This window comes from Pseudopipra pipra, chromosome W (assembly GCF_036250125.1).
Source record: "Pseudopipra pipra isolate bDixPip1 chromosome W, bDixPip1.hap1, whole genome shotgun sequence".
Classification (NCBI taxonomy): domain Eukaryota; kingdom Metazoa; phylum Chordata; class Aves; order Passeriformes; family Pipridae; genus Pseudopipra; species Pseudopipra pipra.
Genome location: NC_087580.1, coordinates 33,413,649 through 33,440,603, shown reverse-complemented (window position 1 = coordinate 33,440,603; position 26,955 = coordinate 33,413,649). Strand labels below are relative to the sequence as shown.

At 54.2% G+C, this 26,955-nt stretch overlaps 1 protein-coding gene and 1 pseudogene across 1 annotated transcript in view; both read right to left on the bottom strand.

The window, feature by feature from the left end:
• Positions 1-2,355: 2,355 nt before the first annotated feature.
• LOC135404600 (olfactory receptor 14C36-like) lies at positions 2,356-3,329 on the bottom strand (annotated as a pseudogene).
• Positions 3,330-12,305: 8,976 nt separating this feature from the next.
• The window catches only part of LOC135405251 (zinc finger protein 11-like), a 101,572-nt gene continuing 86,922 nt past the window's right edge, over positions 12,306-26,955 (bottom strand). The window contains exon 3 of the mRNA XM_064639917.1: positions 12,306-13,513. Within this exon, the coding sequence (XP_064495987.1) occupies positions 12,838-13,513 (676 nt within the window). The 3' untranslated portion in view covers positions 12,306-12,837. The remainder of the gene's footprint in view (positions 13,514-26,955) is intronic.

The window sequence follows — 26,955 nt, the reverse complement described above, 5'->3', positions numbered from 1 at the left end:
TGGAACTGCTTTTTGGCTCAGCTTTGGGCACTGGCTGATCCATTTTGGAGCCACCTGAAACTGGCTCTCTCTGACACAGAGTCAACTCTTGATCTCCTCTTCCCTAAGGGAAACCTGCAGCCCCCTCCCTGCTACCAAACCTGATCCACAGGGTCATTCAAGTGCCCAGGAATAGAGGAGGTCATTGAGCCCATTATTCCTCAGGCTGGTTAGACAAGATTTTGTCCTCTTCCTGTCCCTGACTGCAGGTTCTTTGTGTCAGAGCAGAGCTGTGCTGGACCTCAGCCGTGCTTTGCTCCAGAGCCTGCTGGGGTGGGGGCAGATGGCAATGGAAGAGTTGGGTTGGACTGGATGATCCTTGTGGGTCCCTTCCACCTCAGCATATTCTGTCATTCTGTGTTTGTTTGAGTTTGGTTTGGTTGGGTTTGGTCTTTTTCCCTCCTTTTGATCTTCCTTTCCTCTGACCCATGAGTTTTTTCTTCATTGTCTTGGGCCTTGCTGGGCACCTGATGGCAGGACAAGTTTATCCCACTCAGTCATCTTGACCACATTTTTTGTCCAAGTCACCATTAACTGGACGAGGTTTCTCACAGACTCGCTGCAACTTGGCATCATCCACAAAGGAGTGGAAAGTGCATTTCATCCCATCACCCAGAGACATAATAAAGATGTTCCATAGGAATGGTCAAGGGCTGGTCCCTGATGGATGTCACCTGGGAGTTGCTGCCAAGAGGAATTTGTGCCATGACTTTTGACCCTCATCAGTCATTCAACTTTCCACTCACCACATGTTTCACTTGTCCAGTCCAGCTGTCACCAGTCTGGCTCTAAGGAGATCACAGGAGACCATGTCAAAGGCCTTGCTGAAGTCTGAGCACACAACATCCCTTTTCTTTTCCCTGTCACAGGGGTTCTGCAATCCCTGCCTTGTCCTTCCCATGCCTGGCAATGGTTGCAGGAGGACTTGCCATATCCCCTTCCCTGCTGAGCCTGAGCAGTCTGGAACTCTCCCAACCCTCCTTGCTGCCCTGTTTGCAGACTGGTTCCATATCTGCCTTTGCCAAGGCCCCAGGAAGCTCTGGGCTGGCTCTGGCCTTTCCAAGTGTTTGGGAGAGGTCTCCCAGTGACACTGCCCAGCCTTCTCAATAGCCCTGACACCAAAACCTTTTCTATTATCCCACAGTTTCAGTTTAGTGTACTGGACACAACACACATTCTCATGGTTCTTCAAAATTAGAAGTGATTTCATTAGAAAGGTCAACGGGTGGAGCAGCCCAGTCTGGTCTGGCCCCACAGCAGTGCCCACCCCAGGGTGCTGCAGAGCTCTGGGCACTCCCCACACAGCCCCAGCCCCTCTGAAGGGCACAGCAGCTCCTGGGGCACAGAGAGGAGTCTCAGCATCCCCATCAGCTCAGGGGCTGGACACTCAGCATGGCAGGAGGAAATGGAGGTCAGGGAAACTGCAGGAGCTCTGGTGTCACCTCCAGGAGATGCCCAGCACAGCCTGACTGTGCCCCTCAGTGCCAGCCCCTCTGCCCAGCCCAGCCTGGAGTCCTGGCCCAGGGACAGAGCAGCCTGTCCCCAGGGGGGCTGCAGAGAGAGGTTTCCTGTGTCAGGGATTCCTCTCTGCAGGCCCAGAAATGCTGCCTTGCTCTTCTGCAGGGACATCCCTTTGCCCAGGTCAGTGTGTCCAGGCTGCTTTGGCCAGTTGCAGATCCCAGCCTGGGATCCCTGCAGGGCCCTGAGCTGGAGGTGCTGCTCTGCACAGGGAGGGGCTGTGGCACCCTGGGCTGAGCCTGCACTGGCCATGCTGGTCAGGGTGGGGAGCAGACCCAGCAGGATGGGGATCACTCCTCTCCACCCTCTGCCATAGTCCTGGGAGGCTCAGTAGCCAAAAACAAGGCTGGGCAGGACCATGGGCTGTTTCCAATGGCACAAAGGGCAGGGCAGGGCTCCACTCCATGCAGCCTGTGGGCTGGAGAGTTCTTCAGGACACCCTCCTGGAAAGCCCACCCCTGGCTCTGGTACAGCCCTCCCTGAACTGGGGAGGCACAAGGGGAATTCACTGCAGGTGAGACGAGTCACTGGCCAGAGTCCTTTCTCATGTACAGAATAACAAAGGCAGGATGTTTGACAAATAAGTTGCTGCAGAAACTTTTATTTTCTTTAAATGCACACAGAGAATGATTCCACATTTACACATCCGTGGGTCAAAAGAAAGAGGTAGAGAGTGAATTAGGTACGAGATGAAGAACAAATTTTTGTGTTAACAACATTAAAAGAGTAAAAAAATATAGGAAACTTCCCCACCAACACTCTCAAAAGCTTTAGAAGGCAGACAGGGCCAGAAAAGTGTTAAACAGAGAGTGTTGTGCAGAAGAAAAAAGGCGGGTTATTGCTGCTGAAAAGCATCCAGTCATCATTTTCCTCAAGGCATCCTTGAGCTCCTGGTTCCTGAGGCTGTAGATGAGGGGGTTCAGTACTGGAGGCACCACCGAGTACAGAACTGTCAGGGTCAGATCCAGGGATGGGGAGGAGATGGAGGGGGGCTTCAGCTGAGAAACAATAGCAGTGCTGACAAAGATTGAGACCACGGCCAAATGAGGGAGGCACGTGGAAAAGGCTTTGTGCCGTCCCTGCTGAGAGGGGATCCTCAGCACAGCCCTGAAGATCTGCACATAGGAGAAAACAATGAAAATGAAACAACCAAACACAAAACAGGCACTAAGCACAAGAAGCTCAATTTCCCTGCGGTAGCCTGAGTGTGAGCAGGAGAGCTTGAGGATGGCAGGGATTTCACAGAAGAACTGGTCCAGGGCATTGCCCTGGCACAGGGGCAGGGAAAATGTATTGGCTGTGTGCAGCAGAGAATAGAGAAACCCAGCAGCCCAGGCAGCTGCTGCCATGTGGGCACAAGCTCTGCTGCCCAGGAGGGTCCCGTAGTGCAGGGGTTTGCAGATGGCAACGTAGCGGTCGTAGCACATGGTGGTGAGGATAAAAAACTCTGATGAGATGAAGAAGACAAAGAAAAAGAGCTGTGCAGCACATCCCTTGTAGGAGATGGTTGTGGTGTCCCAGAGGGAATTGTGCATGGCTTTGGGGACAGTGGTGCAGATGCAGCCCAGGTCTGTGAGGGAGAGGTTGAGCAGGAAGAAGCCCATGGGGGTGTGCAGGTGGTGGTCACAGGCTATGGCGCTGAGGATGAGGCCGTTGGCCAGGAGGGCAGCCAGGGAGATGCCCAGGAAGAGCCAGAAGTGCAGGAGCTGCAGCTCCCGCCCGTCTGCAAATGCCAGGAGGAGGAACTGGGTGAGGGAGCTGCTGTTGGACATTTGCTGCTCCTTAGGACAGGTCTGTTAAGAAAAGGAAAACACAGGGAACAATTAACACAGCCTCCTCTCAGCAAAGCCAGTGCAGTTTTCAGGGAAATCCCCTCCAAGTCAAGGCATTTCTTTTCTCTGGTTTGTGCTCTCAGAGGGTGCTGTGAGGAGCAGGAGCTCTGGTCATGTGCTGCCGAGGACTTAGCCATCCAAGTCACTGTCCTTGCCCACAACCCTTCTGCCCCAGCCCTGGGAGCAGCTCCCCGGGCCGGCTGAGAGCTGCCCCTGGCAGGCAGCAGAGTCCCTGCCCAGCACAGTGCCCTGGGCTGCAGGACCCTGCTCTGCCACACAGCCCTGGGCACCCCTGGCTGCACCCCTGGCTTCACAGCTCTTCCAAAGTGCCCCAAAACAGTCCCTGCTCACCCATCCCATCAGCTGGGGCTGAGCCAGCTTTAGGAGATGCCTCCAGGAGCTGCCCCTGCACTGCCCTGCAGCCACAGACTCACCGTGTGCAGCCCTGCCAAGATTCCTCCTGCAGGGAGCTCTCAGCCCTCCTGCCAGTGCTGAGCCCCTTGAAGCTCTGTGTGTGCCCTGCTGGTGTCCCTGAGCTGCCCTGGCAGTGCCCTCAGCCCTGCTGGGCTGTGCAGAGGAGCTGCTCACCAGCAGAGCTGTATCTTTGAAGCTCTTCTTGCTTGCCAGGAGCTCCCTGTGTGCCAGGAGCCCAGCCCAGCTCAGCAGCACAGCAACAGCCCCAGACACTTCATGACCCTCGGGGGACATTGATGTTGTTTACATGAGACTCAGTCCCTGAGAGTAAATTCAAACAACTTTTCAAGAAGTCAAAGTGTTATTGAAACACTGAAGTTTCTTGTAGTGCCAATGAATCTCACTGAGGGACACAACTGAGAACGTGTCCCCAGGTTCCAGTTGGAGCAGAAAACTGCAGAAAGTGATGACAAGGATGGACAAGCAAGGGAAAGGTGGCTCTGATGCTGAATAAACCTTGACTTGTTTTCTTAATCTAAAGGGCCAAGACCTGACTCCCATCCCCTGAGAAGGCAGATCCTGTCCCTGCTTCATTCCTCAGGGCTCTTCCTGGGGCACTGGGATGTGGGATGTGCAATGCCAAGGGCAGGACCATGGGGTGGCACCTGCCAGGCTGCTGAGCAGGGACAAGGAGGCCATGAGGCCCCAGGGCTGCAAGGGGCACTCCCCTCCTCCTGGCATCAGGGGCACAGACAGCAGCCATGGCCAAAGGCCTGCAGAAGGTGGCTCTGTCAGGGCCTTTCAGCTTCTCCCCCTGCCTGTCTCCTCTCCAGCCCAGGTTGTCCTACGGTGTCCATGCCCTGCCCCTTTCCCTGCAGGCTGTCGTCATCCCCCCGGCTGCCCCACCTGGCTGGCACCTTCCTCCACTGACATCTCTGCGTCCTCCCTGGCTCTTCCTGCACACACAAAGCCTTGGGCTCATCCAGACTCCTTCTTTGTGACATATTGCACCACAACACTGACCTTGGAGGGAAATTTCTTACTTCTTGTCACCAGTCTAGGCCACCCCAGTTGCCCTTGGTGGCACTAGTTCTTTCTTAGGCTGTTTTCTGACAGGAAGAAAAGCTCCACCAGCTCTGACACCCCCCTTCCAGACCTCTCAGGCTACTCCTCTACTGTCCTCAATCTTTGCACCACTGACCCCTGAGTCCTCAGCCTCTATATACGGGTCATGTGCTTGAGGCCCCAAATTCCTTCCTGGGAGATCTCTGGGACCTCTCCAGGGTTTTGGAAGATGACAATAGAGTGCTCTTATCCCAGGAAACACAGAGGGACACTTTTTTTCCAAGGGCTGTCTTGGCAGAATGAGGCACAATCTCTTTAAACTTTCTGGCACAAGGGAGCTCTGAGCTCTGGGTACGGAGGGAGGTCCAAGTGCCAACCACTGGAGTGGGAGCTACAAATCATCAGGGCTTGTGTTCTTTGGAGGGCCAGACACTGGTGAGAGTGGGGTGTGTGTGCCCATGGAAGGACTTGAAGGGCACAATGAACTGTCTCAAAACACTGTCAAAGCAGGAAAATCCCATAAGGCACCACAGCACATCAGCACTGGTGGACAACAGGAAGGCCTTTAATTCCAAGGTCTAAAGGGAGGTAAAGTTTTGGAAGTAGTCCACAGGACAGAATTGCACTGCAGAGTCTGGGAAAGAGCAGACAGCCCCAACAGGAAGCCAGGGCTGGTAAGGCAGGTCTGGGGAACCCATCCAGACAAAGATTCCCACCTGCAGACTGGAAGCACACCGGGCAAAACTCCCACCGTGGCAAGGTGTGGGAAAGGAAGCAAGTCCTTGTTCACATGCCAGCCCAAGCTGTGGGAACAGCATCTACCCCCCTGAATACCTGGGGCTTGGGCTGTATAAAAGTGATAGCCCAGAAGCACAACTTGGGGACCCTCCACCGAGCAGAGCAGGGTGAAGAAGGACCAGTGGGAGCCTCAGGGATCTCCATGGTGTGATACATTTACTTCAACTCTGTCTCTCTCTCACTGTCTTTCCACCACCTCCTTCTTCTCTCTCTCTCTTTCCATTTCTTTCTCTCTCTCTCCCTCCTATTTACTGTTAAATCAAAGCTGGACTGCTGACTTTGGCACATGGTCTCCTTTGCAGCTGAATTTGGGCAGAGGTGTCTCTTAATAATGGGAACCTGAGAGTATCCATGAGGTTTTACAGTGTCGGAATGACCAACTGATTCCATGAGGTTCCACAGAGTCACAGGGTCCATTTGGCTTCGTAAGGCTCTGCAGTGTGATAATGGACCCTTGATTCCATGGGTTTGCAAAATGTCTCAGGACTCCTTTGGTTCTAGGAGGCCCCACATATCACAGTGGCCCCTTGGTTCCATGAGATTCCACAGTGTCCCAGGAATCCTTTGGTTCCATGAGCCCTGCAGTGTCACAATGGCCTGTTGGTTCCATGAGGTTCCACAGTGCCCACATGGGCCCTTGATTCCATGAGGTCCACAGAGTCCCAGGGTCCCTTTGTCTCTATGATGCTCTGCAGTGTCACAGTGGCCCCTTGATTCTATGAGGTCCCGAAATGTCTTAGGGCTCCCTTGGTTCCAAGAGGCCCTTCATGGCACAATGAATCCTTGGTTCCATGAGGTTCCACAGTGTCCCAGGATTCCTTTGATTTCATGAGGCCTTGGAGCGTCACAATGGCCCCTTGATTCTAAGAGTTTCCACAGTGTCCCAGGGTTACTTTGGTTCCATGAGGCCTTGCAGTGTCACAATGGCGTCTTAATAGCATGAGTTTTCACATTGTCACAATGCTCCCTTGATTCCATGAGATTCCACAGTGTCCCAGGGTTCCTTTGGCTCCAGAAGGCCCTACAGGGTCACAATGGCCCCTTTACTCCAGGAGGTTCCACAGTGTCCTTGCTGGAACACACATGGCTGTAATGTTGTCACCCCTGCAGAGCTGCCTCCAGCTCTGGGCTCCAGCACAGGAAGGACATGGACCTGTTGGAGCGAGTGCAGAGGGGAGCAGCAAGAGGCTCAGAGGGATGGAGCAGCTCTGCTGTGAGGAAAGGCTGAGAGAATTGGGATTGTTCAGGCTGGAGAAAAGAAGGCTTTGGGGTGACCTAATTGTGACCTTGCAGTGCCTGAAGGGAGCCAACAAGAAAGATGGAGAGAGACTTTGGACAAGGGCCTGGAGTGACAGGACAAGGGGCAGTGGCTTCACACTGAGAAAGGGAAGGATTAAATATTAGGGATATTAGGAAGAATTTCTGGACTGTGATGGTAGTGAGATCCTGGCACAGGTTGCTCAGAGAAGTTCTGGCTGCCCCATCCCTGGAAGTGTTCACGGCCAGGTTGGATGGGGCTCTGAGCTCTGAGTCTAGTGGAAGGTGTCCCTGCCCATGGCAGGGGGTTGGACTGAGATGCTCTTTAAGGTCCCTTCCAACCCAAACCATTCCATGATTCTGTGACTGGTGAGGGATGTGGTGGTCGGAGCCGATGGGCACAGAGACCCCAGAATGATGGAGTTTTCCATTCTGGGTGGAGGAAGGAGGGGGCAGCAGATCTGACACCTTGGACTGCTGGTGGTCAGACTTTGTCCTGTTTGGGAGACTGACTGATCTGGGTGTGAGTGTGGATGTGCTGGAGGGCAGGAAGGCTCTGCAGAGGGATCTGGACAGGCTGGATCAAGAAGGCCAAGTGTCAGGGCCTGCCCTTGGGTCCCAACAACCCCCTGGAATGCTCCAGGCTGGGGGCAGAGGGGCTGGAGAGCTGCTCAGCAGGAAGGGACTTGGGGGTGCTGCTTGACAGGGGCTGGATATGAGCCAGAGTGTGCCCAGGGGGGCAAGAAGGCCAAGGGCATCGTGGCCTTTGTGGAGAAGAGTGTGGCCAGCAGGAGCAGAGAACTGATTGCCCCTCTGTGCTGGGCACTGGGGAGGCCCCACCTGGAGTGCTGTGTCCAGTTCTGGCCCCTCAGTGCCAAAAGGCCCTTGAGGGGCTGGAGCGTGTCCAGAGAAGGGAACGGAGCTGGGGAAGGCTCTGGAAAACATGTCTGCTGAGGGACAGCTGAGGGAACTGGGCTGGTTGAGTGTGGAGAAGGGGAGGCTCAGGGAGGACAAATAGCTCTCTACAAGGCTATTTGTGAAGTGGCTTGTAATTTTTATAATCTGTGTATATAGATACATATGCCTTGTATTTGTGGAAAATAAATCCATTTCATTCAATGTCCCATTTCACCAGTGAGAACCTGCATTAAACTTTGATTGTATTTTGTACTTAATGAGTTCATATCATTAATGGTTGGGGATATTGTAGAACTCACATTTGACAACAGTAACAGCAGTAACAGGAGACTTCAGGTATTTGTAGAGAAGATTTTTGGGGCCTGTTTCTTTGTTTTGGGAACACAAAGGCTGATGCTTGGCAAGGATAGAATATTGTTATTGTAGTGTAGGTCACATTTTTATGAATTGATGGATGTCCTGCAGCAAACAGGGTTGATGTGCAAATGTGTGTGTCACTGTGTTCTGGAACTTGGTTGTGTAACTGTCTGATGGGATCTGTGAGAACTAAGAGTTGGTGTTTAGAAATGATCTCATACCTGAAGAACAACAGAGCATATCTGAAATCCCATGTGAATTTTCAGTTTAGAGGGTCAAACCCACAGATATTGCACAGTCTGTTACAATGAAGGCAAGACCAGTCTGATGATAATGAGGGGACTGAGCCTGTGAGACCCAAGACTTGTGTTCCTAATGTTAAATCCTGAAATGTCTAAAGCTGCAACTTTTAACTGACCTGCTCTTCAAAAAATAGCAAAATTAAAGATTAAAATTAAACCCCACAGTGTCAGGAGCAGATCTTGGCTGATCTGCATGTTCCATGCTAAATACAAAATTGAGCACTTCAGTCATAATGGTCAGCACCTTTCCTGGATTGCCCTGATGCTGTTTGTGCTGAACAGGTGTTACAATAAAGGCAGTTTTACCTGTCCCTTGTTTACTTTTCTGAGCTCTTTGGAGCTGTCTTTTCTTGTAAGAGCAATCTATGGTTATCTGTGTTTGTCTGGTGGTAATTTCTCAAGGGATTTGTGTACAGGACTGGGCCTGAATTTCTTGGGTGGTTTGCACAGGTTCTTTGATAACACATTCCCTGGTGATACTTGAAAGTTTTTTATAAAATGTCTTTTGTAGCATATACTGTCATCTGTAATGCTTGTTTGTTTTTTTTTCATTCAGGGATGGGACTTGTGTAATACTCACAGGCTAATGCTTGGTCCTTAGGATTTCTTTATTATTTTTAATTTTAATTCAAGTGTTTTAATATCCCATTTTCCCTGCAGATGTGTGGAGGAATTGATTTGCTCACTGTAAGCAAAATAGCTGCTCTTGGTTGAAGGACTGGTAAGTTGTAATTCCTAATAACATTTACTTTTTAGCTTTTTAAAAACACCCAGTGAAGCAGACAAGGCTCTAACGTTGAACTGGCTGCAGCTTTTGGTTGAATACAGTCAGTAACTGTCTCCTGTTCTACAGTTGTTCTGTTGCTGTTTTTCATTCACAAAGGTCTGGCTTTGCCCAAAATGATCTGTAATGCCAGGACAGTTTGGTATTTGTTTGGTTTTGTTTTTTTTTAAAATTAAACTGCTGGCTGATAGACTTCAGATCATTCCTCACATAGTCAAAAAAACCACAACATTGGCAGGCTTGAGTAGAAAAAATAAAATTTAAATTAATAATTAAAAAATTATTCATCTCTACTGGATGAATACGGGAGTAGAATCTTTTCCAGTTTCCTTCACTAAAATCAATTTGGTCTTGACCTTTTGTTGTCCCTGCCACATTTTGTGACTTTGGAACAGTTTTATCACCGAGTTCAATCCCGAAGTAAAAGAGTGGAATTAATGAATTGGAGGAATTCAGTTTTTAATGCGTGTCCATGAGCTTAGTTTTGATGTTTTTTGGCAAGTATTTAATCTCTTCTGCTCCTGGGCTCTGTGAGTTTTATTACTTTGTTCCTTCAGAAGCCTTAAACTGTTTTTCCTACTCCAGGTCTGTGTAGAACAGCAGATTTCTTGCCACGTTTCTCCTTCCAGTTCTTCCTCAAAACTCTTCCTGTGCCATCCACTGACACCTTTCTAGCCCACAGTCATCTGCTCGAATCTCTAAAACATGTGACTCCTGTTCCATTTTTATATTCATCTTCACATGACTCCTGAATCTTTCTGTGTGCATTTTTGTTTGTTTTCTCACTGGGTTGTAAATGAGCTGTTGTCACATTTGGTTTCTTGGGTAGGACTTTGGCCTTTCAGTTACACACCGAGTAATTCTTCCCTCCTTTTCTGGTTTATAATCCTTACCTAAAGGAAGGGGCTGAATGTGAAAGCCTTAATTTACTTAATGCAACAGTTGTCTACAAAAGAAGTTGCTTCAAACACCAATTGCAAAAGCATCCAAATGTGTGGATCCTGAAAGATCCAGTATTGCCCTCTCTGGTGAGCGTAGATAATGTTTAGTTGAAGCACCAATTTTTATTTTCCAATTGTTTAAGAGAAGAGGGAAAATACTTGAAAACACCAGGAGCTTTATTGAAGTTGACATACTTTGCTTAATGCAATAAAGTTTATGATTTCAAACTAACACCCAAAAAAGAGTGCATCTGTGAATAAAGTCACATCTTACCGGGAATTCCTCTCTAAATGTGAGAAACCTGGCAAACAGCCTTAGCTAAAAATACCCAAACCTACGTGACTTGTGCTTTGACTGCTGTGCTTACAGAACATCTGATGGGGGTAAAATATAAATATGCAAAAAATGTTTAAGTAAAATAAATGTTTAAATAAAATGGTATCCAAATATAAACTTGAATTCCTACGCCTTAAATATATATATAAAAAATATAAATACGTAAAAAATGTTTAAATAAATGACATGTTTAAATAAAATAAATATTTAAATAAAATGGTATCCAAATAAAAATTCAAATTCCTACACCTTAAATATATTAAAAAAATATAAATAAAAATACAAAAAATGTTTAAATAAAATAAATGTTTGAATAAAATGGTACCCAAATATAAATTTGAATTCCTACGCCTTAAAGATAAAAAATAAATAAATAAATGTATAAACACCAAAAACCCTGAAACAACTCAGGAACTTCCTTTTTGCTGTGAATTTGGACTGTGTAAAATCGGCCATAAAAGTTATGTATGAGCAAACTGCCTCTCTTGTGATCTCTCACAATTTACTTATATTAAAACACGGCCTCAAATACATAAAAATTAATCCTTTAAATTCTCCTCTTCCCTTGGTACCTCCTCAGATGCACAGAAGGAAAGCTGTGTTGGATTTCAGTTTCCCACTTGAGGAACAGAAGGTTTCAATAGACCTCAAGTGGCTGAAGCCCTGGGTTTGGCCATCAGGCCTTGTCTTTCACTGCTGTGGTCTTTTAATAGAGCAACAGAGAATTGCAGCAAAAAACTGAAGATAAAAACTTTGTAAATTTTGTTTCAGAATCGTTGCCTTGAACCTTTGGTCGAGGTTGGGAATGGTTTGTCTCCCTTGGCAGGGAGGGTCAGTACTCTTTGTCATTCTGACATGACTGCCCAGGTCCCTGATTTTATCGTGGCCAAAATACTGGGCTTGGAAACCAAAGCAGGAGCTGGTAGGTAACAGCAGCTTGAAAAATGGGCTGATGCCTAATTGATGTGACAGAAGGAATGAAAGACTCATGACAGCTAAGAAAAAAATTGGACTTTTCAGTGCCTACCTCAAGTTATGTTTACTGCCTGTGTCTTAGTGGAGGAAGATGTTTTTGTAACTTTATTGAAACTTGTTAGTAAAATGTGCCTGAATTCCTAAGGAAACAACCACTGTGAAATCTTTAAAAACCAAATGTAGATTTCCAAAGTGTAAAAGTTGCTATTAATATTTTGGCCGTTCTGTGGCATCTTTTTGGTGTATGAATAACTCTGAGAACAAGAACGTGTTCTTAATTATAACACATTATCAGGTCTGTTTACTGCTAACTATTTTACAAGGTTGAGAGAAGAGTTTAAGATGAAAGTTGTGGGGTTACTTGCAAAGTTTTTGGTACAACCAATGCAGTTGAACCTGGTGGGGAAATTTGCCCTAAAACTGGATTTGGCAGATCTCATGAGTGTCTAAAGCAGAGGCCAACCCAGCTGGAAAGAGCCTTTCAAGGGTGACTAAGATGTAACTAAATTACCTTTTTGAGAGGTGGGGAAAGCTAAAGTCAGTAATTAAATTTCCTTATGTTAAGCTTAGTAAAAATATATTAATATATAAATATTAAAATTATTTTAATGGTCTTATTTATGGGGTTTTGACTGCACTCATATTAGTACTTCTGAGTGTTTGATTGTGACAAAAATGGAAAACTTTGTGGGTTTTTTTTTTTTTTCATATTTTGATACCTCGGTCAAGGCACTGACATTAAAAATCATTCAAAATTTTAATTCATCTTCAAACATCAAAGGAGATTTGAAATGAGGTTAATGAGAACAGTGGGGGGAAAAAGAAAACCCGAGCCCAAAACCAAAACAACCCCAAAAACTGTTCATTTTCCCATTGTATTTTAAACAGGGAAGTCTGTAGAGCAGCAGAAAACAGGACACGTGGGCAGGTGTGAAAGTCAGACTGGGGCTTGTTGCACTGGTTCCAGTGGTCTTTGCTTCAGTGTAACTGGTCATTTTGAGATGAGACTGGGGAAACTGGGCGGCCAGGGCAGAGACCACTGGCTGGCCCCACTGGTTTTTGCTGGGCAGTGGGTAATTTCTGCCTCACTTGTCAGAATCAGCCCACGGTTATCAGGGAACGGGGTAGTGGTGAATTTGGCTTTCAGACTAAAATAAGGTTAAACTTACACATATTCAAAAGAATAAACTGATGTTGGAGTGCAGATACTCAAAATCCTGAAGACCTTTTGAAACATTTTTTGTGTGTCAGTCCTACGGCCGAAGCTCTTCCCGCAGTCGGGGGACTCACAGGGCTTCCCTTACCGGTGGGTCCGTTGGTGTGAGGTCAAGGAAGAGTTCTGGGTGAAGCTCTTCCCACACTCCCCACACTTGTAGGGCCTCTCACCGGTGTGGATGCGCCGGTGCCTGACGAGGGTGGAGTTGCGGTTGAAGCCCTTCCCGCAGTCGGTGCAGCGGAAGGGCCTCTCATCCGTGTGTGTCCGCTGGTGCTTTAGGAGATCTGAGCTGGTGTGAAACCTCTTCCCACATTCCAAGCACTTGTAGGGCCGTTCCCCAGTGTGGATGCGCTTGTGCCGGTGGAGGTTGGAGCTGCTCCTGAAGCTCTTCTCACATTCCCAACATGTGTAGGGCCGTTCCCCACTGTGGATGTGCTGGTGTTGGATCAGGCTGGATCTCTGCCTGAAGCTCTTCCCACATTCCCCACATGTGTAGGGCTGTTCCCCAGTGTGGATGCGCTTGTGTCTGCGGAGGTTGGAGCTGCAGTGGAAGCTCTTCCCACATTCCCCACATGTATAGGGCCGTTCCCCAGAGTGGATGTGCTGGTGGGTGAGGAGGGTGGAGCTCTGGTTGAAGCTCTTCCCACAGTCCCCACACGTGTAGGGATGTTCCCTAGTGTGGATGTGCTGGTGGGTGAGGAGAGTGGTGCTCCTCCTGAAGCTCTTCCCACATTCCAAGCACCGGAAGGGCTTCTCCCTGCTGGGAGGCTGATCAGGGACCACCAGGTCAGAGCTCCACCTCACGCTCCGGCCACCTTCCCGGCACAGGCTGGCTCTTTCCTCCTCAGAGCACCCTGGGATGGCTTTGGAGCCCCTCCTGCGGGGGGATCTCCGGCCCTTTTCCTCCCCGCTGCCTTCCTGCGCCGGGGAGCCCTTCAAAACGGCCTCTCCCACCAGGGTCTCACGGGGGGATTTGTCCTCCGGGCTCTCCGTCCTCAGCTCGGGGCCTGGGGCAGGAAGCAAGAAGGACAGGCAGGGGATTTGCCTCCGGCCCACAGGGAAGGCCAAGGACATCCCCCCAACTCCGGCCCCGGCAGGACGGCGGCGCCAGCGGGGTTGTCCTGCAGCCGGGGCCATGCTCGGCTGACAGAGCCAGCACAACACCCGCCCAAAGGGACACTGACTTCCTCCTCACCTGCCTGGGGGGCCCAAGGCATCTTCCTCTTCCTCGCAGCCTCCTCCTCCATCCACCCAAGCTTTGGGAAGGACAAATCCTGATGGGGGGAAAAACAAGGGCTGAGCGCGTTGGCTTGGGGGTTCCTCCTGTCCAAGTCCATCTCTAGAACTCACCGGGCATCCTGTGACCATAAAAACCTCCAAAACACCACGATTCAGCCCAGAAAAACCTAAACCACCCAAATACAGGCAAGAAAACCCCTCAGAAATAGTAAGAAGATCCTCATCCCCCCAAACTGCACAAAGCTGAAATTCAGCTGAAAAATACTCCAAAATATGAATATTAGCCCCCTCTCCCTCCCCATAGCCCCCCTCTCCCACCCCTTTCCCACCCACCCCCAAACTCAGGCCCCCCCCAGCTCCCTTGGGGGTGACCCACTGCCCCTCACACTCCCTTTGGGGGTCCCACCCGCTCTTTTCGCTTCTCTCGCCCCTTTCCCATCGTGGCCGCTCCGCTCACCCGACAGCAGCAGGAAGGGCAGGGACAGGGGTGGAGCAGCAACAGCAACAGCAGGAGAACAATCACACTCCCCCCCCAAGAGTGCCCAGGAAAGGGGGAAATCGTCCCAAATATGCTGGGGGCAGTGCTGGGGGTCGTGACATAGTCGGGATGCCAGCACAGATTTCCCTGCAAAGTCTGAATGGAGTAAAGCTCTGCACAGGAGATTGTGCCCCATGCATGGGATTGTAGAGGCTCCCTCAGGTCCCCAGAGGCAATCAGCAACCAGGAATAGACACAAAAGGCCCCCACGAAGATTTCGGGGGGAGTGTCCTGCAGGGAGGGGACAGTGTCACCCCACCAGGGCGGGGCTGGCAAGTGGGAGGCTGCTCCAGGGGTCTGCAAGAGGCCTCGTGCTCTGCTCGGCCCCAGCACTGGCTGGTACCAACACCCCCGGCTGCCCCCGGCCCTGGGCAGCTCTGCTGCCACAGGCTGTGCCCTCACCGTGGCCCTGCAATGGCCCTGCCTGTCCCTCACCCGTGGCCCTGCCCGTGGCCCTGTCCCTTGGCTCTCTCTCTGCCAGCTCAGTGTGGGGCACACGGGCTGGGGGTCCCTCCCAAGCCCCCCGGGCAGCCGGCGTTGGCTGGGGGGATGTGAGGGCTGGGCCTGCTCAGCACAGCCCCGGCCTCGTGCCCAGCGCCTCTTTCCTGAACCACACAAGAGCTTCCCGGCCTCCCAGGGCTCCCCTGCTGCTGCCTCTGCTCCTGGCCCTGCCTTTGCTGCTCCCTTGGCTGGGGCAGCGGCTGCAGGGGGGGGATGGCAGCAGCTTCAGCTCCACGGCACTTCCTGGGGGGAGCTCAGCCCGGGGGGGACGGGCAGGGACCTGATGGGGATGGACAGGGGCCCAGCAGGGACAGACAGGGCCTGCAGGGGAAGGCACAGGGACAACCTGAACCCCCACACTGCCAGGACTGTCTCTGCTCCTCCTTGCAGGCTCCGTGGCCAGGCACAGTTTGTGTTCCTGGGTGCCCACCATCTCAGCACTTGGAGACGCTCAAATCAGCGCCCGCAGCTCTGCAGCAAAGCCCCAGCTCACCTGGCACACAGGGGATGGACACAGCACCTTATCGGGATGGGCACCTTCGCCTCTTCCCCACCACGGGGCTCTCCTTCCTCAGCAGCACCTCTGCCTTGCACTTATTCTCAACCTCACCTCAGGGACAGCTCTGGGCTCACCTCCGCGCCACTTCTCAGCCTCACCTCAGGGCCTGGGCTCAAGGACATCAACCTGCAGGGAGGGGACATCAGGTGCAAGCTCAGGGCTGCCTGCTTGCACTGGCCTCTGGGCTTCTTTCTTTCTAGAACCATCCCAGAACCTCTTCTGCTTTTCTAACATTACACTGGGCACACTCTGCCTCCTCTTCAGCTGCCTGTCCATCCACACTCCCAGCTCCCTTTCTGCCTGCCTGCTCTCCAGACACTCTGGCCCCAGCCCTGGGGGCTGACGGGGCTTCTTGTGGCCAAAGGGCAGGACCCGGCCCTTGGCCTGCTGGAACCTCATCCCCTTGCAATCAGCCCATGGATCCAGCTGGGCCAGGTCCCTCTGCAGAGCCCTCCTGCCTTCCAGCACATCAACACACCCCCAGCTTGGGGTCACCTGCACATTTGCTGATGAAATGCCTGGTGCTGCAGCAGCTGCAGATGCTCAAGGGGCAGCAGGACCAAGACGAGGCCTGAAGTGGCCGGGGGGGAGATTTGGGGTCTGGGAGGGTCCTGGGGGAGCTGGGGAGGGGCTTTGGGGATTGGGGGTACAGACCAGGACAGACCAGGAGAGACCAGTACCTCCTCACTGATCCTCAGATCTCTCCTGGAGCTGGGGCACATTGTCGTGGGACACCTGATCCTCCCCAGTGCCCTCCCAGTACAGCCCAGTGCCCCCAGTACAGCCCACTGTGTTCCTGTCCCAGGGTGCCGGGTGATCCCTTTTTGGGGGGGATTGGAAGGGATTTGAGGGGAGCTGGGGGAGCTTTAGGGGGATCTGGGGGGGGGGGGGAGTTGATGGTGATTTGGAGGATTTTGGGGTGCTTTGGGTGTATTTGGGGGAGTTAAAAGGGGTCTTGGGGGGGTCAAAGGGATCTGTGTGGGGAGGGGATTAGAGGGAAAATGGGGGCTAGGGCACATTTTGGGGGGCTAATGATGTCTGGGGGGAAAGAGGAGGAGCAGCACCATGAGCAGGTGAGTCCTGAGACCCCCCTAGTGTACCCAAGACACTCTTTGTGACCCTCAAAACCCTCTGGGACTCCCAAAATCCCCCTAGAAACCCCTAAACTGCTTCAAAGACAGCCCCCCCAAAGCCTTCCAGGACTTCTCAGTTCCCTCGGAGACTCCAAAACTCTCTCACGGACTCCCAAACCCCTTCAGGGACCTTCAACCTCCTCCCTAAGTCCCCTCACGACATCAACTCCCCCCCCCCCCGAGACACCCTAAAACCGCCTCAGGGACCCCTAAAAGCCCCTAAGGGACCACAAAACCACAGAACAGCAGAAGAGCTTTCTGTAAAGGAAGAGAGCAGAGAATCTGAGGAGGAGACCAAGGAAAAACTGAACCAAAGCAATAAAATCATCCTGGCCCTTGCAGTTTTTCCTTCATCTTTTTCTCCCTTTTCATTTTTTCGCTTCTTTTTTTGGTTGGGTGGTTTTGAATTTTTTTTCCGAAGGAATTTCTCAGGACCCGAATCCAACATCCGAGTTCTTGGGAGGCCTCCCGGGCCCCGCGGCCCCCGACAGGGTTGCAATCCCGCGCTCTGCCTCACGGGAACCCCGAACCCCCGCGCTAAACCCTCCCGAGCCCTCCAGCCTTTCCACCCACAGCCGCTCTCCCCGCAGCCCCCGAGGGGATCCCCAGACCCCGCTCTCCCGCACCCGCCGCCAGGTCTCACAGACAAAGGCCCCGCCGCCATCACCGATTCCCGCTCTGCGCGCGCACCGCCTTTAGAGAACACCGCCGCAGCCAATCAGCACGCGGCCGCGCCCCCGCACGCAGCCGCGCCTGCGCACCGCGCGGGGCACCACGGGAGTTGTAGTCTTGGCTGATCATAGCGGCCCTTTCTACGTAAGACTTTTTTTTTTCTGTCTTTTTTTCCCCCTCTCTTTTTTCTTTCTTTTTTCTTTTTTTCTTTCTGCTTTCTTTTCCCCCTTTTCTCTTTTTTCTTTTTTCCTTTTTACTTTTTTCTTTCTTTTTTTTTCTATTTGTGTCATTTTTTCCTGTTTTTTCTGTCTTTTTTTCTTTTTTTTTCTTTTTCCTTCCTTTTTTTCCCTCGTATTGGCTTTTTCTCTTTTTTTTATTTTTCCTGGTTTTTACGTTGTTTTCTATCAGTTGTATTTGCAAGGAAGATTTAAACACAGATCAAAACAATCTCCACCTACATATCTTAGGACAACAGATAATCTGGCATTCTTCCAGGTCCGTGAGGATTCCCAAGACCACAAACACTGAGACATGAAGGGTGCTTACATCAAAAACAGCTTTCCCTGCTTTTTTCCACAGGTAAAGCAAGTGTGGAAGGGGCACTTGGCCCCAGGCAAGATGCTTTTACAGCCACTTTAAGCAGCCCAGAGTGGATCTGGCTGGCAAATGGGATTATGATTATGCTTTCAGGGACTATTTCCACAGTACATTGAGGGAAAACATTGAGGGACATTTCTTCATGTCCTGAAGGGATGAGAAGAGGGGGGAGCAGGTGCTGTGGCCCCAGAGCTTCTCTCTGCTTTGGGGACACTTCTGTGTTTTCCTCTGTCCATTGAATTCCCAACAAGAAGGAAAAAGCTACAGGAACTCCAGTCTGGAGTGCTCAGGACATGTGGAAGCAGGGGAATTTTTCTTCCCAGCTGGGATTGAGAGTGCAATTTCACACTCCTTTGGAGAGCATCGACTAAAACATCCCCCACACACCCACAGCCACTCAGACACAGCCAAACACACCCACTCACACCCACACAAGCAGCTCATCCTGCACTTCAGCAGGATGGCCCTGACCAAGCAGAGGGACCAAAATCACCTGGAAACACACCCCAGGGGCCCCAAAACACACTCAAAACACACCCAGATCACCCCAAAACACACCCCAGGGAACCCAAAACACACCTGGGGGGCCCCCAAAACACACCCAAACACAGCAGCTCATCCTGCATTTCAGCAGGATGAGCCCTGACCGAGCAGAGGGACCCAAAATGCACCCAGATCACCCCAAAACACACCCCGGGGACCCCAAAATACACTCCGGGGATCCCAAATCTCCGGGAGACCCCAAAACACACCAGATGGCCCTGACTGAGCAGAGGGACCCAAAATGCACCCAGATCACCCCAAATCCCACCAGGGGGACCCCAAAACCCCAAATCCCACAAAATAGCACTGGGGGAGTGGGGACACCCAAAACCTGGGTGGGGACCCCAGAATCCCCCTCAGGGTGTGTGCTGGGGGTAACCCCAACCCCTGGGGCCCCTCCGGGGGGGCTGTGGGGGGTCCCTGCCCCCCCCAAATCCCACAGGCAGCTGGAGCAGAATCACCTGTACACGGCCTACACTGGCATCATGGCCAAGGTGGGACCCCCAAAAATGGGGTCGAGGGGTTTGAGGGGGGCTCTGGGGGTTGGGGGATCCCTGGGAATTCGGGCGAGGTGATATTGGGACTGGGGGGGGAGGGTCCCCAGAATTTGGAGGGGGGACCTGGAGATTGGCGAGGGGGTTCCCAGGGGTTTTGGGGGTCCCCAGAGATATTTTGGGAAGGATCCAGAGACTGGAGAGTTCCCCAGAAGTTGGGGGGGGGGGCAGTGATTGGGGGGGGTCCCCAGGAACTGGGGTGGGGTCCCCAAGGGTGGGGCTCTCAAAGATGAGGGGACTGTGGGTGGGGGACAGGAACTTTGGGGGTCCCCAGGAATTGGGGGGTTTCCATGGTTATTTTAGGCATCCCCAGAGATTTGGGGGCCCCCCCAAAAGGCTGGTTGGGGGGGCTAATTTGGGGAGCCTCCCTTTAAATTCCCCCCCCCCAGAGCTGTCACATGGGGGAAGGGGAGGAGGAAGAGAAGGAAGAAGAGGGGAAGGAAGAGGAAGAGGCCGAGGACTCGTTCAAGGTGAGGGGGGGACACAAAACCACCCTTGACCCAACCTGACCCTTGTGACCCCCCTGACACCCCCGTGCCCCCCCAGGAGAAGGAGATGGAGAAGCAGAAGCTGCTGAACCTGCCCCTGTGACCCCCCCTGTGATCCCTCAACCCCCAACCCCTGACACCCCCCGACCCCTCCTGACCCCTGTGACTCCCCCATGCCCCCCCCAGGAGAAGGAGATGGAGAAGCAGAACCTGCTGAACCTCCCCCTGTGACCCCTGACCCCCAACCCCTGACCCCCCCAAAACCCTTTTGACCCCCCCTGTGCCCCCCAGGAGAAGGAGAAGCAGAAGCTGCTGTCCCAGCAGGCCCGGTTGCACACACAGGGGGCGGCCGAGATGGTGCTGCAGATGATCAGTGCCTGCAAGGGTGAGACCCCCAAGGAGAGACCCCTGAGAGACCCCCCTGTGTGAGAGAGACCCCTAGGAGACCTCTGGGAGAGATCCCTGTGAGGGTGAGACCCCCGGGAGAGACCCCTGAGAGACCCCTGTGTGAGACCCCTGTGTAAGAGAGACCCCTGGGAGACCACTGAGATTTCCCCTGGGACGTGACCCTCGTGTGACACACACGTGTTGTCCCCAGGTGAGCAGTGGGGCCGTGGGGGGGCTGTGACACACACATGATACACACATGACACACGTGTGTCCCCAGGTGAGCAGGGGGGCCATGAGGGGGGCTGTGACACACACACACACATACACACACACACAGGGATGTTCCAGGGGTAACTCAATCCGGGCTGTGGGCAGGTCCCTGTAGGGGCAGCAGCTTCCTCTGCACATTTGAGGTGATAAAGCTGCTCTAAACCTGCACTCCAACTACTCCACAGCTCTGGGCTTACCTCCACACCACTTCTCAGCCTCACCTCAGGGCCTGGGCTCAAGGACAGGAACCTGCAGGGAGGGGACATCAGGTGCAAGCTGAGGGCTGCCTGCTTGCACTGCCCTCTGGGCTTCTTTCTCCTTCTACAACCATCCCAGAACTTAGCCTGCTTTTCTAACATCACACTGGCCACAATTTGCCTCAGCTTCCTGGCAATCCACACTCCCAGCTCCCTTTCTGCCTGCCTGCTCTCCAGACACTCTGGCCCCAGCCCAGGGGGCTGACGGGGCTTCTTGTGGCCAAAGGGCAGGACCCGGCCCTTGGCCTGCTGGAACCTCATCCCCTTGCAATCAGCCCATGGATCCAGCTGGGCCAGGTCCCTCTGCAGAGCCCTCCTGCCTTCCAGCACATCAACACACCCCCAGCTTGGTGTCAGCTGCACATTTGCTGATGAAATGCCTGGTTCTGCAGCAGCTGCAGATGCTCAAGGGGCAGCAGGACCAAGTCAGGGGCCTGGGTGGGTCTGGGGGGCTTTGGGGTGTGGGAGGGTCCTGAGGGACCTGAGGAGTGGCTTTGGGGATTGGGGGTACAGACCAGGACAGACCAGTACAAACCAGTACAGACCAGGACAGACCAGTACCTCTGCACTGCTCCCCACATCTCTCCTGGAGCTGGGCCACATTGTCATGGGACACCTGAGCCCCCTCAGTGCCCTCCCAGTACAGCCCAGTGCCCCCAGTACAGCCCATTGTGTTCCTGTCTCAGGGTGCTGGGTGATCCCTCTTTGGGGAGGTTGGAAGTGATTTGGGGGGGGTGCTGGGAGAGATTTGAAGAGATCTGGGAAGGGGTGGATGGGGATTTTGGGGGTTTGGGGGTCTTTGGGAGCATTTGGGGTGTTAAAATGGGTTTTAGGGGCATTGGGGCATCAAAGGGATCTGTGCGCGGAGGGGATTAAAGAAAAAATGGAGGTTAAGAGACATTTGGGGGGGTTAATGGGGCTTTGGGGGGGGAAGGGTGGGGCAGCTCCATGAACAGGTGAGTCCTGAGACCCCCCTGGTGTCCCCAAGACCCTCTTGGTGTCCCCAGTTCCCCCCTTGACACCCCAAGACCCTCCATGGTGTCTCCAATGTCCCCAGGACCTCCCCACGGCCCCAATTCTCTCCTTGACACCCCCAATACCACTGTCCCTAAACCCCTCCCCACTGTCCTCAAATCCCATCCCTGATGTCTCCAACCCTCCATCTCACCCCAGGAGCCCCCCTGGACCCTCTGACACCAAAAACGCCCCCCCAGAGCTCACAGAAAGGCCAAGGGCATCTGGGGACACGTTGGGGACAGTTGGGGGGCTTTGGGGGGCACTGGGTCATTACTGGGGGATACTGTGACACACTGGGGGGAACCAGGGGGCACTGGGAGGGACTGGGGTTACTGAAGGACACTGGGAGGGACTGGAGGTGAACTGGGGCACACTGGGGGGGCACTGGCAGAGAACTGGGGAGTTACTGGGGGATTATCAGGACACACCAGGGAACACTGGGAGGTTACCAGGCCATACTGGGGGTTACTGGCTGCTCCCTGGGATACACTATGTGGTCACTGGGGGACTACTGGGCCATCCTGAGGGTCACTGGGAGATCATTAGGATATACTGGGGGCATTGGGATCAGCTTTACCCTCATGTAATATATCCACCTCCTCTGATTTTGGGGGCCATCCCTAGGACCCCTCCCCTGGGGCTGGGGGACCCCCCAAACCCACTGCTGGGCTTTAGGGGACTCCACAAAATCCCCTCAAAACCCCTAAAATCTCTCTCTCGACCTACTGAAACTTCCTCAATGTCCCCTCAAATGCCCTCAGAGACCTCATCCCTCCTCAGCACCCCCAAAACCCTCTCAGTGACCCGCAAAACCCACCTGGGATCCCCCAAGCCCATTCAGGGACCCCCCAATCCCCCTCTCAGGGACCCTCAAAACCGTCTGCGACCCCTTAAACCCGCTAGAGACCCCAAAACTAGCTAAAAGGTCCCTGTAAAGCCCCCCCGGACGCCCAAACCTCCTTAAAGACCCCTAAAGCGCATCTGGGACACCCCAAATCTCCTCAGAAACCAAAACCCCCTTCAGAGACTCCCAAACCCCCTCAGGGACCTTCAAACTCCTCCCTGAGTCCCCTCAGGACACCGAACCCCCTCAGGGGCCCCTCACAACGTCCCCGGGAACCCCCGAATCCCCCCGCTAAACCCTCCCGAGCCCTCCAGCCTTTCCACCCACAGCCGCGCTCCCCGCAGCCCCCGAGGGGATCCCCAGACCCCGCTCTCGCCGCCCCCCCCGCCCGCACTCACAACAAAGGACAGACCCCGCCGCCATCACGGATTCCCGACAGCCAACATGGCGCTCGCTCTGCGCGCCCTCCACCTTTACCGACCCGCCCCGCAGCCAATCAGCGCGCGGCCACGGCCCCCGCCCGCCCTCTGCCACGCCCCCACCCGCGCGGGGCGGGTCTCTGAAGGCGGAGGGCGGGCGGAGCGGGCGCCATGTTGGCCGCGTGAGAGCGGCAGGGGAGGGGGTGGCGATCGCTGCGCTCGCTGTGTGAGCTGGCGGGGGTTTCGGTGAGAGCGGATCTCTGGGGATCCCCTCGGGGGCTGCGGGGAGCGCGGCTGTGGGTGGAAGGGCTGGAGGTCTCGTGGAGGCTTAGCGGAGGAGTTCGGGGGTTCCCGAGGAGGTTTTGAGGGGTCCCTGAAGGGACTCAGGGGGGAGGTTGAAGGTCCCTGAAGAGGTTTGGGCGTCTCTGAGAGGGTTTTGTTTTCTGAGTAGATTTGGGGGGGTCCCAGGTGGGCTTTGGGGCTCTCTGGGGAGGTTTGGGGTTCCTGGGAGGCTTTGAGGGGACTTTTTCGGCACTTTTGGGGTCTCTAGGGGTTTAAGGGGTCCCAGACGTTTTTGAGGGGCCCTGAGGGGGCTTGGGGGGGTCCCTGAATGGGCTTGGGGGATCCCGGATGGGTTTTTCGGGTCACTGAGAAAGTTTAGGGGGTGCTGGGGAGGGATGAGGTCTCTGAGGGGATTTGAGGGGACCTTGAGGAGGTTTCGACGGGTCGAGGGATGGATTTCGGAGGGTATTTCAGGGGTTTTGAGGGTATTGTGGGGGGTCCCCTAAAGCCCAGCAGTGGGGTGCAGGGGATCCCCAGCCCCTAAGAGAAGGGGCCTTGGGGTGCCCCCCAAAATCCGGGGGGGGAGATGTACCACATCTGGGTTAGGGGATCCCAGTGCCCACAGTATATCCCAATGACCTCCAAATGACCCTCAGTATGGCCCACTTACTTGCCAGTGTCCCCCCATGTGTCCTGGTAATCCCCCAGTAACTTCCCAATTCTCTGCCAGTGACCCCCAGTGTGCCCCAGTTCACCTCCAGTCCCTCCCAGTGTCCTTCAGTAACCCCCTCAGTCCCTCCCAGTGCCCCCTGGTTCCCCCCAGTGTGTCCCAGTATCCCCCAGTAATCCCCCAGTTCCCCTCAAAGCCCCCGAACTGTCCCCAGTGTGTCCCCAGATGCCCTTGGCCTTTCTGTGAGCGTGGGGAGGGGGCGTTTTTGGGGTCAAAGGGTCCAGGGGGGGCTCCTGGGGTGAGATGGAGGGTTGGGGACATCAGGGATGGGGTTTGGGGAACTGGGATGGGGTTTGTGGACAGTGGAATTGGGGGTGTCAAAGGGGAGAATTGGGGTCATGGAGAGGCCCTGGGGATGCTGGAGACACCAGGGGTGTCTCGGGGTGTCAAGGGGGAAATTAGGGACACCAAGAAGGTCTGGGGGACACCAAGGGGGATCTCAGGGTTCACCTGCTCATATTGCAGCCCATCCTCTCCCCCCCCAGGCCCCATTAACCCTTCCCAAATGTCCCCTAACCCTCATTTTCCCTTTAATCCCCTCCCCCCACAGATCCCTTTTACCCCCTGATTGCCCCCAAGACCTCTTTTAACTTCCCTAAATGCACCTAAAGCCCCCCCAAAATCCTGAAATCCCCATCCAAACTACCCAGATCCCTTCAAATCTCCTCCAGCACCCCCTCAAATCCCTCCCAACCCTCCCCCCCCAAAGAGGGATCACCCAGCACCCTGGGACAGGAACATTAATCCCCTTTCCCCCGGATACTTTTGAAACCCCAATGCCCCCAAGACCCTTTTAACTCCCCCAAATTCACCCAAAGACCCCTAAAACCTCCCAAATCCCCATCCAACCCCCCCACAGATCCAGCCAAATCTCCCCCAGCCTCCTCCAAATCCCTTCCAACCCCCCCCAAGAGGGATCACGCAGCACCCTGGGACAGGAACACAGTGGGCTGTACTGAGGGCACTGGGCTGTACTGGGAGAGCAGTGGGGGGGCTCAGGTGTCCCATGACAACGTGGCCCAGCTCCAGGAGAGATCTGGGGAGCAGTGAGGAGGTACTGGTCTGTCCTGATCTGTGCTGGTCTGTACCCCCAATCCCCAAAGCCCCTCCCCAGCTCCCCCAGGACCCTCCAGGACCCCAAAGCCCCCCAGGCCCCCCCAGGCCCCTGACTTGGTCCTGCTGCCCCTTGAGCATCTGCAGCTGCTGCAGAACCAGGCATTTCATCAGCAAATGTGCAGGTGACACCAAGCTGGGGGTGTGTTGATGTGCTGGAAGGCAGGAGGGCTCTGCAGAGGGACCTGTGTGAAGAAGAGTGTGTCAGCAGGAGCAGGGAAGTGATTGTTGGGCTGGAGTGAGCGCTGGTGAGGCCACCCCTGGAGTGCTGTGTCCAGCTCTGGGCCCCTGAGTTGAGGAAGGCCCTGGAGGGGCTGGAGCAGGTACAGAGAAGAGCAGCGAGGCTGGGGAAGGGAGTGGAGCACAAGTGGTGTGAGGAGAGGCTGAGGGAGCTGGGGGTGTTGAGGCTGGAGAAGAGGAGGCTCAGGGGAGACCTCCTGACTGTCTGCAAGTCCCTGCCAGGAGGTTGGAGCCAGGTGGGGCTGGGGCTGTTGTGCCAGGAAGCAGCAGTAGGACAAGAGGGCTGGGTCTTGAGCTGTGCCAGGGGAGGTTTAGGTTGGATATTAGGAAGGAATTTTTTACAGAGAGAGTAATCAGGCCTTGGAATGGTCTGGGCAGGGAGAGGGTGGAGTCAGCATCCCTGGAGGTGTTGAAGGTGAGAGTGGATGTGGCCTCAGTGCCATGGTCTGGGAAGCACAGCGGGGTTGGATCAAGGGTTGGACTTGATGATCTCGGAGGTCTTTTCCAACCCAGCTGATTCTGTGATTCTGTGATTGCCATTCCTATGGCAGCACATGCTTGAGGCTCTATCCCCAGGGTGATAGAGATGTCTGTCCATATCTATCTCCAAGGTTAGTCTGTAAATGTGTTGTGTTAGAAAAGTAGGCTGAGTTGTGGGCTGGTTGTAGAAGGAGAAAGAAGCCCAGAGGCCAGTGCAAGCAGGCAGCCCTCAGCTTGCACCTGATGTCCCCTCCCTGCAGGTTCCTGTCCTTGAGCCCAGGCCCTGAGGTGAGGCTGAGAAGTGGCGCGGAGGTGAGCCCAGAGCTGTCCCTGAGGTGAGGCTGAGAATAAGTGCAAGGCAGAGGTGCTGCTGAGGAAGGAGAGCCCTGTGGTGGGAAGAGAGGCAAAGCTGTGAAAGCCCATCCCCGAGCAGGTTCTGTGTCCATCCCCTGTGTGCCAGGTGAGCTGGGGCTTTGCTGCAGAGCTGCGGGCGCTGATTTGAGCGTCTCCAAGTGCTGAGATGGTGGGCACCCAGGAACACAAACTGTGCCTGGCCACGGAGCCTGCAAGGAGGAGCAGAGACAGCGGTGGCAGTGTGGGGGTTCAGGTTGTTCCTGTGCCTTCCCCTGCAGGCCCTGTCTGTCCCTGCTGGGCCCCTGTCCATCCCCATCAGGTCCCTGCCCGTCCCCCCCGGGCTGAGCTCCCCCCAGGAAGTGCCGTGGAGCTGAAGCTGCTGCCATCCCCCCCTGCAGCCGCTGCCACAGCCAAGGGAGCAGCAAAGGCAGGGCCAGGAGCAGAGGCAGCAGCAGGGGAGCCCTGGGGGGGCCGGGAAGGTCTTGTGTGGGTCAGGAAAGAGGCGCTGGGCACGAGGCCGGGGCTGTGCTGAGCAGGCCCAGCCCTCACATCCCCCCAGCCAACGCCGGCTGCCCGGGGGGCTTGGGAGGGACCCCCAACCCGTGTGCCCCACACTGAGCTGGCAGAGAGAGAGCCAAGGGACAGGGCCACGGGCAGGGCCACGGGTGAGGGACAGGCAGGGCCATTGCAGGGCCACGGTGAGGGCACAGCCTGTGGCAGCAGAGCTGCCCAGGGCCGGGGGCAGCCGGGGGGGTTGGTACCAGGCAGTGGTGGGGCCGAGCAGAGCACGAGGCCTCTTGCAGAGCCCTGGAGCAGCCTCCCACTTGCCAGCCCCGCCCCGGTGGGATGATGCTCTTCCCTAGCTACAAGACACTGCCCCCCAAATCTTTGTGGGGGCCTTTTGTGTATATTCCTGATTGCTGATTTCTGCTGGGGGCCTGAGGGACCCTCTGCAATCCCATCCATGGGGCACAATCTCCTC